This window comes from Physeter macrocephalus, chromosome 15 (assembly GCF_002837175.3).
Source record: "Physeter macrocephalus isolate SW-GA chromosome 15, ASM283717v5, whole genome shotgun sequence".
NCBI classification, from domain to species: domain Eukaryota; kingdom Metazoa; phylum Chordata; class Mammalia; order Artiodactyla; family Physeteridae; genus Physeter; species Physeter macrocephalus.
Window position 1 is genome coordinate 49,223,434 of NC_041228.1, and position 19,611 is coordinate 49,243,044.

General features: G+C 33.5%; 1 protein-coding gene across 1 annotated transcript in view; it reads left to right on the top strand.

The window, feature by feature from the left end:
* Positions 1 to 19,611, top strand: part of MMP16 (matrix metallopeptidase 16) — a 382,560-nt gene that overhangs the window by 159,145 nt on the left and 203,804 nt on the right. The window contains exons 2-3 of the mRNA XM_024127030.2: positions 590 to 738; positions 10,803 to 10,925. Of these exons, the coding sequence (XP_023982798.1) occupies positions 590 to 738; positions 10,803 to 10,925 (272 nt within the window). The remainder of the gene's footprint in view (positions 1 to 589; positions 739 to 10,802; positions 10,926 to 19,611) is intronic.

The window sequence follows — 19,611 nt, forward strand, 5'->3', positions numbered from 1 at the left end:
TTTACATGAGAAACAATTCCCTGTCCTTGAAGATATCTAGCTACAATTGGATAGACCAGTTGCATAGAATTCATACCCCAAATGTCATAGAATAATTGGTCTACATGTGATGATGCTACTAGTAACAGCTGTAGTCAGTGGTTAATTATTCAGGAAAATGACATTTCAGATGTGGCATATGCACATTAACTTCCCCTTCCAGCATAGATGTCTCAGTGGGGTCATATTGTTGAAAAAATATCTTCATTTCGGGAAGTTGAGTTCCTAGAGGGCAGAGATGATCTTATTTGTGATTTTATCCAGTATCTACTATAGTACTCTATACAGTGTAAGCTTGAGACAAATGATTAATCTTTTTCTTTACAATTAGAGTTTGTGTGTATGTTAGAAAGATCTGTAACAACCACTGAAATTATACTAAAATAACCTAAACTACATAATATGTGTTAAAAAGGGACAATATTAAATAATATATGCCCTTAGAAGCGGAAATAAAGTTTACAAATCAACTATAGACAGAAGTTAATTACCATAAAATTACTGTTAAATTGTGAAGTTGATCTAAAAGGAGCTGTACTTGTTATTGCAGGTTTGGTTACAGAAGTACGGCTACCTTCCACCGACTGACCCCAGAATGTCGGTGTTGCGCTCTGCAGAGACCATGCAGTCTGCCTTAGCTGCCATGCAGCAGTTCTACGGCATTAACATGACAGGAAAAGTGGACCGAAACACAATTGAGTAAGTAATGGCATCTGCACTCTTTCTTTCTCAGCTCTTGAGCCAAACTAAGTGGTCTGGAAAACCCTTAGTGAACTCCACCAACCACAAATGGAACAATTTGTCTCATGAATGTTTCTTTGGAACTTAACCTATGTTAACTCCACTCCCCTGAGATTTCATAAAAAATTAAAACACAAAATTAAGTTTACTCACCTGGACTTTAGCAATACATTTTCAAAATAGGAAAGAAAATACCAACAATGGGAGTCAAAGTAGAGGTACAGCTGAAGCCACTACTAGAAGAGTGGTGATCAGTGATGTGCTGGAGCTGGATTGTATGGCTGGAGGGAGTAGTGTGTGCACATCTCTTTCCCTAAATTATATCACAGCAGTAGCTTGAACTTGGCCAAAGTCAAAATATTGAAACTGAGGAAAGTAGGAAACTGCAAATCAGGGCTCTGTTTTTGAGGGGGAGGGAATCAGAGAGCCAGTTAATAGTTTACTAGCTTTCTGCTAGTGACAATTCTCATACTAGTTAAATCAAGGGAAGAGTTTTCACTGAAAAGTCTGTGCTTTCAATCTTTTAGTAACAAAGGGCTTATTTCTACTCTTTAATAATATTTGTTATTTTATTTATTGTTTTACCAATCATTTGTTCATTTATTTATTCAACCAGTCACTCTTTACTGGACATTTTATCTGTGGAAGAGGTATATGCAGATTCAAAAGACATAGTTTCTTCTTCAAAGGAACTTCAAGTTAACTGTATAGCTAGACACAGTCATAAATTGTTCTACCACAAGTACACTATGAAACAGCATTATTGTTTCTAGACAGCAAAGGAGGAAATGATTAATTCTTTTAGTGCAGGGAAGAATTATTTGTGTTCACTGAGTCTTTGATACTCAAAAGTAAATCTACTTCAGCATTTATAAAGATCAACACACATTAAACCTACACAATAGGGAAGATAAGAATACATTTTTCTCTCTACTTTTTCAAGTAGGAAACTGAAAGTCAAAGGCTAGTTGAAGTCCAGATTAACTTCAGAGTCCAGATTTTTTGACATTTACTTGGGGAAGTTTCCACTATACCATGCTGTGTACCTTTGAGAAATGACACATTTTTCTTAAATACCTGAAGTACCCAGACTCAGGCATATATAATTAATTCTTACATGTTAAACTAATTTAATATATAATTTTAAAATTGTATTTTGCCTTCTAATACTTAAAGTATGATGTTAGTCATACTATTTCTATTTCATCAAAACAGAAAAAACATATAACAATGGCTTGAAGATTAAACAGTTTTCAAGCAGTTTGAAAAAATAAATTGGGATAGGGAGGGTGGGAGGGAGGGAGATGAAAGAGGGAAGAGATATGGGGACATATGTATATGTATAACTAATTCACTTTGTTGTAAAGCAGAAACTAACACACCATTGTAAAGCAATTATACTCCAATAAAGATGTTAAAAAATAAGTAAATACATTACCTCTCTTAACATTTTTAATAGATACTTAAATACTGAATTTGATTTGAGTCTGTGAAAACAGAATGAAGAATTAATATAATGCATTCTGTGAGAATGAGAAATCTGTTATTAATATTGGGAATACAATTTTGATATTTTGGATCTACTGCCCTGTAATCATTGCAATTCTCTCTTAATAGTATACTATCAAAAGTTCATTTTAAGTCATAATATACCTCTTATCCAAAATAAATATAGTGTTAAATTAATAATCAAAACCTCCAGTAAGCCCTGTGTTTTGTTGCTGTGTACAATACAGAACTCCATTTATATTACACTCTTTATCCCAACAATTTAAAAAGCGCTCTGGACAAGCTTTCTTGTTCCCTAACGCAGAGCTGATAACTTCTAATTCACTTTTTTGGAAATTATGACACAATTTTTAAAAATACAATAAATGGTGACTTGGGAAACAAATTATTTTAAATATGCTTATTACTAGATACTAAAATTGAGAGAGTGGAGTCCTATAAAAGGTGTCATTTGTGTTTCCCCCCACTTTTGAAAGCCCCTGCTAATCATTGAAAAGACTCAGGATAGATAAGTTTGATTTCCTAAAATAGCTAGAAAAAGGTCTTTGTCAGGAGATAATGGAAGAGGAATGTGTGCAGGATTTATTTGGACCCTTCATGTGGAAAGGAGTCTGAACAGCAGTATGAAGTAAAAAATGCAGAGGTGCAGAGAAAGACATGGGTCTTTTCCTGGCATACAGTGGCTCAGATTCCAGACCAAAAGAAACGATTGTGTCAGTGTGTAGGTGTTAAAGTAACATTTCTGTGAGCTATAGCATTATAGAGAAAAGATCAACTAAATAAGCAGCCTTAAATTTAAAACCAACCAGTTTTTCTGCTTGCTTTCTTTTTTTTCTTTAAAAGAGTTTTGTTCTAACTCAGTTATTTTGAAATTAAACACACATCTTTCTCTTCAAAAAGAGTGTTACACTTGGTAGTTATTTCTAGGTGAACCCATTAAAGCCCTGTAGAACCCTCATCCTTTCCCTTCCTAGACTGTGAAGCCTCCTCTGCCCTCTGTGTCATTCTCATTGTCACTCATACTAGAAACCTTGCTTCATACTAGAAGCAGCTTCATTTGCTTCCTGTCTGTTTTTTCCACTGATGTATCCCCAGTCTTGGGGTATTGTTGCTCAGGGTACTCAGCTCAAATTATGTACCATTTTTGTAAGTATAATCCCTATAATCATGCTACTTAAGCAATTTTCTGTGCTTCTGTAATATTAAATGAATATGTGGTAACAATCCATGCTGAAATTGCATTCTATTATTTTACATAGTCAAATTATAAATGTATGAATTTTTTCATCTAAGTCTTATTACATAAAATATGTAGTAAAATTAGAGACCTAGAATTATTCATCAGTATTAAAATAATGTCTTAATATTCATTTTCAGATGCCATAAACATTTATCTAATTTTAGTCTTGTTGAAATCAATTGTTTTTAAATTAAGTAATTATATTCTTTTTTGGCAGACAGACATTTGATGGATTCAATCTATAATTCTTGGGTAATTAAAAGTAATGATACCAATTATAATAATCCCTATATTACATTGAAGAAATTAACCATTTTCAAGCAACAAATTTGGTTATTACCTTAAGTGGCATATTATATAGCTTTTGAATTAATTAACATCGGTATTGGAGAGATAGTAGTGGTAAATACTTATACCGTCCCCACCCAAAATTAGTTAATTATCATATTTTGCAATGGTTCTTTTAAATTATTGGTTACTAGCTAATTTTAGTAAGCAAGCTCACTTAAATTCCTTAATAAGTGAATTAATCTATGTTATGCATAAAAATGCAGTGTTTTGCAAGGACAGAAAAGGATAGCAAGGCAATAATAAGAATGAGTCTAATATGTTTTTATAATATTAATAGTAAGTATTTTAAAATTTTAGTTTATCTTTTTATGTGTGCACAATGTTATGCCCTGAAGCATATTTGATGGGATTTGTAAGGTGATTTTTCTTTTTGTTTTTATCTCTCTCTCTTTCTTTCTCTCTCTCCATATATATATATGTGTGTGCATATGTGTGTGTGTACATACGTGTATACACATACATGCATATGTATGTGTATACGCATACAAACATATATACATTTATACATATATACTGGATGATCTTAGTAATTCTGTTTAATTTATTTAAATCATGCCCAGAAATTTGTCTTAATTAAAAATTATTTTAAGACTGAATAAATAGCTTTATTCAAAGAATTATTATGAAACTGTAGTGATATTTGAACTCCTGATTTGGGAATTCAAGTATTTATTTAGATATATCAAGAGCTACAAGCTTTTTGGTTTACTTATCCAGATGTTCCATGATTTTGTTTCTTTTATCAAGTTAAGACTCTTCATTTTCAATTTGGATATAAAAGATAGGTCCATCAGTAATTAAAGTATTTTCTTTGTTATTTTTTAATATAACAATGGTACTCAAAGCTATAGCATTATAGCATGGGTCAATCCACATTTTGGTAGCTGCAGAGGGTTGTTTAACAGCTAAATGAGCAGGGTCCTTAGAGCCCCATTCCAAAAGGTAAAAGGTGAGAGGTGAAAGCTTAAGAAAGAGGTGACACTCTAAGAGAGCTTTTCTTCACATTGCAGATCATGGAGGCTTAATACACTTATTCTCTGTGCTTGGGTTTTTAAGTACTTTAACTTTGCAGTTTCAGCTTTGGGAATAGCATGTGTGTCCATGCAGGCTGCTAATGAGTTGATAGAAAAAAGAAACTCTGGACCAGAGTGAGCTATCAGGCTATCTACATTTTGAGCCCTAAGTTAATTTACTTTTGAAAAATCTTCTTCATGATTATTGAACTTGAATACAAGTAAAGCCTATGGATTTTTAACATAATAAATATAAGCATATTTTAAAATTTCTAGAAAGATTTCTTGGAACAACTATAATCATAGATATTACTCTTACCTTTCATTAGAACTTGGAAAAGTTTGGAGGATAGAAATCTGTTTAATATATTATTATGCTGATGAATATTTTTCTAAGATTACTAATGCATAAGGCACAAAATATATATTTTTGAGTATTTTTTCCCTTGGTAAAGGTAGATATATGTACACAGGGCCACTGTGTGGCACAGCCTCAACCCCAAAGGGTGGCATTCCCATCTTATTCTATTGAGGAGCTGCCTTCCTGCAGCCCCACTATAGGGGCATCAGGGGCATGGACTACAACTTGAAGGAACCTATTGGAGTCATGCAATGGGTAGCCCTATATGTTTGACATGAATGCTCAACTAATTAATTTCTTTTTTAACTGAAGCTAATGGATACTGTTTACTATATTACTGCAAACTTGCTTAGAAAATTATGGTTACTTTATTTACATAAAACAGAAGATAATGTGTCTGTTGGCATATTTGTTATCAAAATACTAGGAATATCACTGTCTTGAATAACAAAGTGCTTTATGTCAACATACAAGTCAAAGTGAACTGAAAAATGTAGAAACATAGATATCTGTATGCTGATGCTGCTTCTACAACTACTAATATAACTACTTCCTAATATTTTAAAAATAATATTAAGTATTATAAGTTAATAATAATAGCAGTTACTATCTGCCAGGACCTGTTCTAAGTATTTCACATGATTTAACTAATTTAATCCTCACATTAACTCAATGATAGTACAATCATTTCATATTATAGAAGAGGAAACTAAAGAATAGAAAGAAACAGTAGACTGACTAATGGCACAGGTCTTGTGAGTCAGTGAAGCCGGATGGGAACCCTGGCAGTCTGGCTCTAGGATCCCTGCTTACAACTTTTATAATTTAACTCCTCACAAGAGAACTGATTTTTAGATATTTTTCAGTTTTAAATTGAGTTAATTTAAACAAAGACATTAATGATCCACCAAACTAGTTTAAAAATGCTCTGTATTCTAAAGAGTTAAACCAATACTGAATATCAGTATTATATTTATGAAAATTGGGGTGGTGCCCTGACTTACAACTTGAAATTACAAAATGTCTCTCTTGTAGTTCACTGCCCCACCCCCCCAGCCCAGTGCTCATTCCCCATGTCTTTGTTTGCTTTGGAATGTCAACTTAAAATTCTTAGCAAATGAGTCAGTAAAGAAGCACAGGTATATGAGTGTGTGTTGACACACTGAAAAAATAAGTGTTTTAACAACGATACTTTCACAAAAAGTACGACTTGAAAATAACACACACATACACTTCAACACCTTTCCTTTTCATATGATGTAGTTATTACCTTGGGTGAGACAATCAATCAATTTTACTTTTGCACACAAAAGTAAAATTGCACTCTTTACTTCTGCACTCTTGTGTATAGGTAAATATGGGATTTATCAAATTGATATATGGATGGAACTAACGTTTTGGTGCATGATAACTAGAAATGAACTGCCAGACTCTACCTGAATAACAAAATTAGCATGCCAATTTTACATTTAGTATTAGACAGCATTTAATTCATTGATGAGTTCTAGTAAACACTGACCATTCTTGATATCACTGAGAACTTTAAAACTTGTAAGAGAAAGAAACAAATGCTTATAAAATTAAAGAACAAATATTTGGAATCACATAAAAATCCCAAGGACAGATTTAGCTCAGATACTGTGTGTCATATTCAGTGTCACGGTGTGCTCTGATCATATTTTTGGGATTTTTCCATATTTTGATAATTAATACCTGCTAATATCTCTGTGCCAGAATATTTGGGTACATATATTGGTGAAGTTAACATAGAGTTATCTTGACCAACCCTCATTAAGTGTTCTGTGAATTAAATTACTAGTTTATATTACATTATGCCTATTCTTATGTTTATTTCTTACACTTAAATCATCTACATTATGATTTAATTTTATATAAAGTTTCACAAAACATCTCTCTGCATAGTAAGCATTTGTTCAAGGCACAGAGCTGAAAGAGTTACAAAGTCCTCAAGAAATATATAGGATAGTAGGAGAGATCAGTATGTGCAAAAAAGATACATGAAGACAGTTCATTTGCTTCATGTTCTTCACTGGAAGCTTCCCTGGGCACCGGTCCCATACAGGGCTCTCTGGCTTGACTCGCAGGCTAGTAGAAGACAGAGACAGAGATGTACACATTGTAATATACACTATAATACATGCTGTGTTGAGATGGTAAACTGTATCTGTGGGAGTTGAATAATGAGGAGGGTTAGGATTGTCATTGTAAACAAGGAGGCAAAAGTATTCCAGACAGAGTTCACTGTATACAAAGGCAGAAAGAGGTTTGGTTCTGTAGGAACTTGTGTGGATCTTGGGAAGCAGAGAGATGGGGGGCATCCTTGCTAAGTATGCCTGAATAAGATTCTGTGTATAAAAGCATTTCATACTTAGAACATGTAGTAAATACATCAGTGTTTTGAAAAGATTTATCTTTAGGAGGTAGAAGGCACTGGTGAGAGTGAGAGATACAGAGAAGTTTTAGAGTCAGAAGAGACTACATCATGATTGATTGGATGTGAGGAGAGATCAGTGGAAGATGTTACCTGCATACCTGGCTTATGCATTAGAAAGGCTTTGGGCTGAGATAAGGTATCAGAAGAATTGGTGTAAGGGCTTCCCTGGTGGCTCAGCGGTTGCGCGTCCGCCTGCCGATGCAGGGGAACCGGGTTCGCGCCCCGGTCTGGGAGGATCCCACATGCCGTGGAGCGGCTGGGCCCGTGAGCCATGGCCGCTGAGCCTGCGCGTCCGGAGCCTGTCCTCCGCAACGGGAGAGGCCACAGCAGAGGAAAGCCCGCATACCACAAAAAAAAAAAAAAAGAATTGGTGCAAGTTTGAAGCTGAAAAATCGTAATTTTAAATTACATGTAAAATTAGAAATGATGACAAGATAGCTAGATGGAGATGTGAGAACACTTAACTAATTATATTGTTTTTTGTTTTGTTTTGTTTTGTTTTTTATCATGAATGTCTTACCTTAGACTGGGAGCTCAGCAAGAGCCCCTTGCCTTATCTTTTTATACACACATTTTTTTTTCATATATCTCTTAGCGTATTATAAAAAGCTTAAAAATATTGTAAGATAAATGGATCAGGATAGAATGAGTAAATATATAAACAAATAGCTGGAACATAAGAAAAAATTTTATGAAATGGGCAAAAGCTGAAGAAATACATAAGGAATTTAGCAGAGGTATGTTTCAGCATAGGAATCTAATGCTCATCCCTAAAACCCCTGTCCATTGGAAGATGCAATGTTTCATTGAGAAAACTTTTACTAGGTCCAACATATGCACAACTTAAAATGGAAATGTACATTAGTAAACTTAAATGTTTTCAATGGCTGTCTTCATCTTTTAACTTTATGTATTGTTAAAGTAATTTTAGAGAATATATCCTCATTGAAAACATATTTCATCTAATAATGTAACAGGATAAATACAAATTGTCAAATTTTATCCCACTATCCATTTCAAAATTATTTCTTTCCCTAGAGTGTTTACTTCAATATTTTCTTTAGCTAAATGTAAGTGTAATCACATCCACATTAAGTAAATTTATTCATATTTAATAATTATTTATTCTCACAGTACTTTCAGGGAGATGTCAGAATAAGCACTTGGTGAAGAAATATTATAATTTTTGTTGAGAGTATGATTAATGAAATACCCATTGATTAAAGCCACTTAAATTATCATTAATTAATTAATATTAACCATTAATGCTTATTATTTGTTAGTTGAATATGTATCTAGATCTTACAGAATATAATAAAAATATGTTTTCATTTAAAAAGTCCCTATCCACCTATTTATTAAACCTCTTTTAAATTCTAGGGGTTGTACAGGTACAGGAAGTATGTAGATCCCCTGTTCTTGAGTGTTTTACACTCTAGTGAAATATATCTCAAATTTAGTGATTTAGAGCAGGGGTCCCCAACCCCCCAGTCCACCGACTGTTGGGAACAGAGCCGCACAGCAGGAGGTGAGCGGTGGCTATCGAGCGAAGCTTCATCTGCCGCTCCCCATTGCTCCCTATCACTTGCATTACCACCTGAACCATACCCCCTGCCGTGGAAAAATTGTCTTCCATGAAACCTGTCCCTGGTGCCACAAAAGGTCGGGGACCACTAATTCAGAGTGGCCTGGGAGTTTTAGTTGAAAGTAAAAGGTCTCAATTCTTGGCTCCAGAGACTTCAGTTCCATAGATCTGAATAGCTTTCTAGGCATTAGCATTTACAAGACATCTCATTTGGTTTGGAGACTTTAATAAAGGGAAAGAGTGATTTCCTGAAGTAACTCTACAATGCATCATAAACTAGGATGGAGTTTGTTAAGTCTGTTAACTGCAATGTCTACATTTTTACTGGTAGCAGAAAAAAAAAGGAGAAACGTATAATGCTTATCAGAAAAGTGTTGCCTTTCTTAAAAAGTCATGCTTTCATTGTTGCATGATGTTATTCTTATGTTTATAAAAACTAGTTAGCTGATTTATCCATGTAACATGTAAACTATTTCAGTCATTTTCACGAAATGGATATCTTTAGACAGTCATCTCTGCAGTCAATTATTTTCCATTTAAAGAGTATAGAAATTATTTGATGAAATATAACAAAAATTGATTCTTTTGCTCATTTCCATTTTCTGAAGCATGTAACGCCACAAAGGTTCTGCTTCAGTTCTGTAATTTTTAAATTAAATGGGCTAATGGATGAAAAAGCCATTTTGAGTCACTAAAGAAAAACTAATAAAAATCATTTCAATCTTTTTCCTTAGACAAGAAGCAAGACTACATAGAAAACATGACAATGGTCAAATGAGACTCTCTAGAAAAAAATTTAGACAACTATATCTATATAAGTATTAAAAATCAATAAATCAAAACCAGCATTTTATTTTCCCAATGTTAATATTTAAATTTTATTGGTATCATACTAAACATTATATTCAGAAAAAAATGTCTTAAGCAGTGAATTCAGTTACTATTAAAGGTTCAAAGAATGGCTGTTATTTGAAAATTGGGGTAATGCTTAAAGTGTAAAGAAGAAAAATGTGGAGAAAGGCAAATGTTATTCTAAACAACAATTTCCTTCTATTTAAGCTAGAAGAGAGTAGCATATATCTTCTTGATTCCCGGAGTTTAGGTCATGTAGTAGATTTTTAAAATTGTTGAATGTTAAAGCTGAAAGAGACCTTAGTGATAATTTATTTTAAAAAGTCTCATTTTCTGAATGAGACTTTCCCAAGGTCATGTATCTGTTAACAGCAGATTCTAGTTAGAAGCATCAGAATACCTTAGTTTACAGCTCAAAATGAATTAGAGAGAAAAATTATCTAAAGGATATGAGTTGTAAACTAGTGATTCTTGATCATTCCGGAAAAAAAATATGCTTTCTACAATACTTAGATTCAAATTCCAAGAAAACTTACAAAATTCTCCTTTATGTTTTCCCATTTTTATTACCACTGCCATAACTTCTCAATGGATTTCTTTTTGAAATTAATGATTAGGGTTGTTATTAAATAACTGGAAAATATTGCTTTTTGCAGCTGGATGAAGAAGCCTCGATGTGGTGTACCTGACCAGACAAGAGGTAGCTCCAAATTTAATATTCGTCGAAAGCGGTATGCGTTAACAGGACAGAAGTGGCAGCACAAACACATCACTTACAGGTATAATAGCTAATGATGAATTACTGTTTCTTTTCAATTTTTCACAACTATGTATTTTGACATTTTGTTTGAGATCTTATGCACATTGACTACATGGAAACATATAGTAATGTAATGTTAACATAAAAAACAAAAATTGCAATTGAGAAGAGAATAAATTGTCCATTTGGGGTCCCTGTAGACAGACATCCCTTGAAACACTTTTGTAAACTAGATCTTCCAGCTTCTTGAATGAATGCTAATATTCTGAAAGACTTTCAGGTGAGTATTCTAACACACAATATTCTTTATCAAGTATTCATAATCTAAAAAAATATAAAATAATAAAGTATATAAATAATTGCAATTTAAACAATATATCTTTGAATTATTAATTAACTTTTGGTATCAGAGCAACCATTTAACTTTCTATCTTTTTAGCAACAATGCAAATGGATCATCCTTTCTTGTCTTCAATGAAGCATGCTTAAGGGATGAGAGTATCTTCCAATCTGGAGTGGCAATTGCTGCTAGTTCATATTCATTCATTAACTAATTGAACAACGTTTTATTGAGCACCAGTTTGGACAAAGAACAGTGCTAGTTACTGGGGATATAACAATAAATAAAACATAGGGGTTCCATCCATCCTCATGGAATTTAAAGTCATGTGGAGAAGTTTAACAATCATATAAATGTGATGCCTGTTTTGAAAGAGAAGGAACAGGATGCAAGAGAAATGTAAACCATGGTCGTTCAACCCAACTTAGAAAACCAGGGCTGGCCTCCCTTCTGTCTTGAGAGTAATATGGAGTATTGAAGGAAATTCTTTATATGATCACCTTAACAGATACAGAAATGCATTCAAGAAAATTTAACCTCCATTTATGATAACTAGGAATCAAAGCAAAGAAAGATACTTAATCAGAAAATTGTCATCTACAAAAACAAAAATTACAGCTTCATTATGTATCTCACATATAATATGACCACTATAACATGAGGTGTTGGGAAAAAAAATCGTTAAGGGAAACAACAAAAACTACCTGTTATCTCTACCTCCATCCAATAACATCGTACAACTACTTATAGTTGTAAGGTAAAAGATATAAGGATCTGTAAAGAAATAAAACTATCTTTAGTCACAGTTGTATCACTTTCTAACAGAACACCCAGAATAAACTCTAGATAATTTTTTTAGAAATAATAAAAGAATATATCCAGCTTTAAAAATAATTAGTAGATTTTATTTTTAGAGCAATTTTAGGTTTACAGAAAAGTTGAGCAGATAGTATGGGTAGTTCTCACTTCCCCCCCTCCCCCCAGTATACACACTCACATAGTTTCTCCCATTATTAAGATCTTAATTAGTATTAGATATTTGTTACAATTGTTGAGCCAGTATTACTCTATTACTGACTAAAATCGATAGTTTACACCAGAGTTCACTCTTTGTGTTGTAGTTTTATGGATTTTGACAAATGCATAATATCATATAGTATTACAGTATCATAGAATTAATTTCACTGCTCTGAAAATCCTTTGTTGCCCCTATTCATCCCTCTTCTCCTTAGGACACTACTGATGGTTTTAATGTCTCTATAGTTTTGCCTTTTCTAGAATGTCATATGGTTCAAAATACAGTTTGTAGCCATTTCAGACTGCTTTCCTTCACTTAATAATATACATTTATTTCCTCCATGTCTTTTCATGACTTGATAGCTCATTTCTTTTTTTTTACTGAGCAATATTCCATTGTATGGATGTGTCACAGTTTTCTTACCTGTTCACCTATTGAAGACTTCTTGGTTGCTTCCAGTTTTTGGCAATTATGAGTAAAGCTAGTATAAACATGTGTGGGTTGGTTTTTGTGTGGACATTAATTTTCAACTTATTTGACTAAATACCTGGGAGTATAATTTTGCTGATCATAAGGTAAGACTATGCTTAGCTTTTTAAGAAACTACCAAACTATCTTCAAAGTGGCTAAACCATTTTGCATTACCACCAACAATGAATGAAAGTTACTGTTCCTCTACAACTTTGTCAGGATTTGTTGTTGTCAGTGTTCTGGATGTAACCATTCTAATAGGTGGTTTCTCGATTTTTTAACTTGCAATTCCCTAATGCCATGTGAAGCTGAGCATATTTTCGTATGCTTATTTGCCATCTGTACATCTTCTTTTGTGAGATGACTGTTTAGATCTTTGCACCAACTTTTAATTGAGTTGCTATTTTAAAGGTTTTTTGTATATTTTGGATTACAAGTCTTTTATCAGATATGTTTTCAAATATGTTGTCTCAGCCTGTGGCTTGACATTCCATTCTTTTTTCAGTGTATTTTGCAGAACAGAAGTCAATTTTAATAAGGTAGAACTTATCAATTATTTTCTTTTCTATATTGTGCTTTTGGTGTTATATCAAAAAAACATTGCCAAACAGAAGGTCATTTAGAATTTCTCCTATGTTACCTTCTAAAATTTTAATAGTTTGGCATTTATATTTAGGTCAATTATCCATTTTGAGTTTGTTTTTGGGAAAGGTGTAAAATCTATATTCAGTTGTTCCAGCACCATTGGTTGGAAAGACCATTCTTTCTCCACTACCTTTGATCTTTTGTCAAAGATCAGTTGCCTATGTGCGTGGGTAAATTTCTGTGCTCTTTATTCTGCTTCATTGATCTATGTGTCTATTCATAAACCAATATCACACTTTCTTGATTACTGTGGTTTAGAGTAAGTCTTGATATCAGATAGTGTCAGTTTTCTGATTTTCTTCTTCTTCTTCAGTATTATGTTGTGTTTTCAGAGTCTCTTGCCTTCCCACATAAACTTTAGAATCAGTTTGCCATTACAGGCGTTCCTCAGAGATATTCTGGGTTCAGTTCTAGATCAACAAAATAAAGAGAATATAGCAATCAAGCTCATATAGCAATCAAGCGATGTCTTGAATTTTTTGGTTTCCCAGTGCATATAAAAGTGGTTTACACTATACTACAGTCTATTAAGTGTGCAGTAGCATTATGTCCAAAAACACAATGAGCATGCCTTAGTTAAAAGTACTTTATTGATAAAAAATGCTAACATTCAGCTGTTAATGGCTGCTGACTGCTCAGGGTGGTGGTTGGTGAAAGTCAACATGGCTGAGGCAAGTTCTTAAAAGAAGACAACAATGAAGTTTGCCACATTGATTGACTCTTCCTTGTATGAATAATTTCTCTCTAACATGCAGCGCTGTTTGTAGCATTTACCCACAGTAGCACTTTCAAAATTGGAGTCAACTCTCTCAAACCCTGCCACTGTTTTAACGACCAAGTTTATGTCATATTCTGAATGCTGTTTTTTTTTTGTTGTTGTTATGTCAACAATCTTCATAGCATCTTCACCAAGAGTAGATTCCATTTCAATAAACCGCTTTCTTTGCTCATCAGTAAGAACCAACGTCTCATCATTTAAAGTTTTATCACGGGATTGCAGCAATTCAGTCACATCTTTAGGCTCATGTTTCATTTTAATTCTCTTGTTATCTCCACCACATCTGCAGTTACTTCCTCCACTGAAGTCTTGAACCACTCAAAGTCATCCATGAGGATTGGAATCAATTTCTTCCAAACTCCTGTGAATATTGATATTTTATCTCTTTCCATGAATCACAAATGTTCTTAATGGCATAAAGAATGGTGAATCCTTTCCAAAAGATTTTCACTTTACTTTACCCAAATCCTTCAGAGGAATCACTATCTATGGCAGCTATAGCCTTACAAAATATATTTCTTAAATAATAAGACTTGAAAGTTGAAATCACTCCTTGTTCCAAGGGCTGCAGAATGGATGTTGTGTTAGTAGGCATGAAAACAACATGAATCTTGTATATCAACATCACAGCTCTTGGGTGACCAGGTGCATTGCCAACAAGTGGTAATATTTTGAAAGAAATCTTTTTTATGAGCACTAGGTCTCAACAGTGGGCTTACAGTATTCAGCAAACCATGTTGTAAACAGATGTATTGTCATCCAGGTTTTGTTTTTTTACCTATAGAGCACAGGCAGAGTAGTGTTAGCATAATTTTAAGGGGCCGAGGATTTTTGAAATAGCAAATAAACATTGGTTTCAACTTAAAGTCACCAGCTGCATTATCCACTAACAAGAGAATCAGCTTATCCTTTCAAGTTTTGAAGTCAGGCATTAAGTTCTCTTCTCTAGCTATGAATGTCCTAGATGGCATCTTCTTCCAATATAATAAAGCTGTTTCACCTACATTGAAAATTTAATGTTTAGCGTAACAATCTTTATTAATTATCTTGGCTAGATCTTCTGGATAACTTGCTGCAGCTTCTGTATCAGCATTTGTTGCTTCACCTTGTGCTTTTATGTTATGGAGATAGCTTCTTTCCTTAAACCTCATATACCAACCTCTGTTAGCTTCAAACTTTTCTTCTGCAGCTTCCTCACCTGTCTCAGCCTTCACGGAATTGAAGAGAGTTAGGGCCTTTCTCTGAATTAGGCTTTGGTTTAAAGGAATGTTGTGGCTGATTCAATCTATGTAGACCATTAAAACTTTCTCCATATAAGCAATAAAGCTGTTTTGCTTTCTTATTATTTGTGTGTTCACTAGAGTAACACTTTTAATTTCCCTCAAGAACTTTTCATTTGCTTTCATAGCTTGGCTAACCACTTGGGGCAGAGGTCTAGCTTTTGTCCTATCTCAGCTTTTGACATGCCTTCTAAACTTAATCATTAATTGCTTTTACTTAAAGTGAGAGATGTGTGATTTTCCCCTCACTTGAATACTTAGAGACCATTGTTAGGTAATTAATTGGTCTAATTTCAATATTGTTGGGCCTCAGGAAATAGGGAGGCCCAGTGAGAGAGAGAGAGCAATAATGGAATGTCAGGTCAGTGGAGCAGTCAGAACACAGACAACGTTTCTTAAGTTCGCTGTTTTATGTGGGAGTGGTTCATGTTACCCCAAAACAATTACAGTAGTAACATCAAAGGTCACTGATCACAGATCACCGTAACAAATATAATAATAATTTAAAAGTTTGAAATATTGCTAGAATTACCAAAATGTGACACAGAGACACAGTGAGCAAATGCTTTTTGAAAAATGGTGCCAATAGACTTCCTCAACATAGGATTGCCACAAACCTTCAATTTATAAATAGCACCATATCTGTGAGGCACAATAAAGCAAAGCACAATAAAACAGGGTATGCTGGCACCCATGAAATAATTTAGCAGGACTTTTATTGTGATCACCTTGAATATACAGATCATTCTGGGGAGAACTGACATCTTAATATTGATTGTTACCATTAATGAACATGGATATTTCCCCATTTGTTTAGGTTTTTTATTTCTTTCCTCAGAATTTTACACTTTTAATCTTATAAATCTTTTGTATATATCTTAGTCCATTTGGACTTCTATAACAAAATACCACGAGTGGCTTATAAACAGCAGAAATTTATTTCTCACAATTCTGGAGGCTGGGAGTCTGAGATCAAGGTGTCAGCATAGTTGGTGCCCTCCTCTAGGTCACAAACTTCTTGGATCCTCACATACATAGCAGAAGGGCTAAAGATATTTGTGGGACACTAATCCCATTCATGAAGGTTCCATCTTCATAACCTAAGGACATTCCAAAGGTCCCATCTCCTAATATTATCATCTTTGTGTGTTAGGATTTTAACATATGAATTTTATGGGGACAAATATTCAAACCATACTCACATATTTTGGATAGATTTATTTCTAAGGATTTCTTTAAACTTTTTTTTGTACTGTAACTTGTATTGTGTTTTAAATTTCAAATTCTAAATGTTTATTACTGATATATAAGATAGCAATTGACTTTTATATAGCAACCTTGTAGCCTAGAATTTTGCTATAAATCACTCATTAGTTCAGGATTTTTTTTTTTTTTGGTCAGTTCATTTATATTTTCTACATAGAAAATCATGTCATCTGAAAACAAGGATAGTTGTTGTTTTTTTCCTTCCCAATCTGTATAGCTTTTACTTCCTTTGCTTATTTTATTGCATTAGCTACTGCTTTCAGTGCAATGTTAAATAGGAGTGCTGGGAGCAGACATCATTGCCTTTTTCCTAGTCTTTAAGGGAAAAGCATGTAATTCCTCACCATTAAGTATAATGTAAGCTACAGGTTTTTTGTCAGATATTTAATCAAGTTGAGGAAGTTCTCCCATTCCTAGTTTGCTGAATGTTTTTACTATGAATGGGAGTTGTCTTTTATCAAACGCTTTTTCTCTATCTATGCTATGATTGTATGATTTTTCTTCTTTAGCCTTTTAATGTGATTTATTACCTTAATTAATTTTCAAATGTGGAATGAGACTCTCAGGCCTGGGCTAAATCCCACTTTGTCATGTGAATAATTCTTTATATACATTGTAGAGTTTGATTTGCTAATTTTTGTTTAGGGTTTCTACATCTATGTTCATGAGTAATATTGATAAGCAGTTTTCCTTTCTTGTAATGTCTTTATCTTGTTTTGGTAGTAGGGTAATGCTAGTTTCATATAATGGGTTAAGAATTCTATTTTCTGGAAGAAATTATAGAGAATTGGTATGATTTCTTCCTGAAATGTTTAGTAGACTTCATCAGTGAAACCATTTAGACCTAGTTCTTTCTTTTTTTGGGGGGGGAGAAGGTTATTAATTTCTGATTCAATTTATTTAATTGATATAGGACTGTTCAGATTACCTATTTCTCTTTGTACAAGTTTTTATAGATTGTGTCTTTTAAAGGAGTTGTACAGTTAAATCAATAATAGCCTTTATACTCTGCCTTAACAAAAACCTCGGTGTCTTAGACATCAGGAATTTAATTTCTCACAGTTTTGGAGCTTAGAAGTCTAAGATTGAGGTCAGTGTCCTTTTCTGGTAAGGCCTCTTTTTCTGGCTTTTAGATGGCCACCTTCTCACTGTGTCCTTATCTGGTCTTTCCTCTGTGTGTGGGTGGAGAGAAAGAGATTTCTGGTGTCTTCTTCTCTTCTTATAAGGACACCAGACATACTGAATTAGGGTCCAACCTTGTGACTTTATTTACTATCAAGTACCTTCTTAAATTCCCTATCTCTGAATACAGTTACATTGAGAGTTAGGGCTTTAATATATGAATTTGGAGGTACACAATTCAGCCCATGATATCATCTAAGTTATCACATTTATGGACATACACTTGTTCATAGTATTCTTTTATTATCCTTTTAATATTCATGGTTTCAGTAGTGATGTGCCTTCTTTCATAACTGATAGTAATTTGTGTCTTTTTTTCTTATTTAGTCTGGCTAGAGGTTTATTAATTATATTAATCTTTTCAGAGAAATGGCTTAAAACAATTTTTTTCTGTATTGTTTTCCTGTTTTCAGTTTCATTGATTTCTGTTCCAACTTTATTTTTCTTCTGTTTGCATTTTTTTTCCCTAATTTCATAAGATGGAAGTTTAGATTAATTACTTTTATCTTTTTTATCCTCCTAATATGCATTTAATGCTATATATTGTATTTTAAGCACTGTTTTTGCTGCATTCCACAAATTTTGATAAGTTGTATTGTCATTTTAATTTAGTTCAAGTAATATTAAAATTTCCTTGAGATTTTCGTTCTTTGACTCACATTTTATTGATAAGTATGCTGCTGTATCTCCTAGCATTTTGAGATTTTCCCTAGTATTCTTGGTGAATGTTCCATGTGAGATTGAGAATAATGAGTATTCTGCTGGTTTTGGATGAAGTGTTCTATACATGTTGATTAGATAAATTTGATTAATGACGCTGTTCAGTTCAACTATATCCTTACTATTTTCTATCAGCAGGGTCTGTCAATTACTGATAGAGTGGTGTTGAAGTCTCCAACAAACGGTACACTTGTCTTTTTCTTCTTGAAGTTATATCAGTTTTTGCCTCATGTATTTTTTTGCTCTGTTGTTAAACATATATATATTAAGGTTTGTTACACCTTGGAAAAATTGACACCTGTATCATTATGTAATGCCCCTCTTTATCTCTGATAATTTACTTTGCTCTGAGGAAGACTTTGTCTGAAAATAATATAGCTATTATGGTTTTCTTTTGATTAGTGTAGTGAGGTATATTTTTTATCCTCCTATTTTTAACCATCAAAATCTATATATTTAAGGTGAGTTTCTTGTAGACAACATATAGTTGGGGCTTGTTTTTTTTTTTTTAATCCACTCTTATCATCTTTATATTTTTCTTTGGTATTTTTAGGCTATTCACATTCCAAGTAGTTTTTTATATAGTTAAATTGATATCTACTATATTTGTAACTTTTTGCTGCCCATTGCTGTTGTTCTTTGTTCTTTGTTGGTGGATTTTGTTTTGCGCTTTTTTTTTTAACATCTTTTTTGGAGTATAATTGCTTTACAATGGTGTGTTAGTTTCTGCTTTACAGCAAAGTGAATCAGTTATACATATACATATGTTCCCATATCTCTTCCTTCTTGCATCTCCCTCTCTTCCACCCTCCCTATCCCACCTCTCTAGGTGGTCAAAAACCACCTGTCTAATCTCCCTGTGCCATGTGGCTGCTTCTCACTAGATATCCACCCTACGTTTGGCAGTGTATATATGTCCATGCCACTCTCTCATTTCGTCACAGCTTACCCTTCCCCCTCCCCATATCCTCAAGTCAATGCTCTAGTAGGTCTGTGTTTTATTCC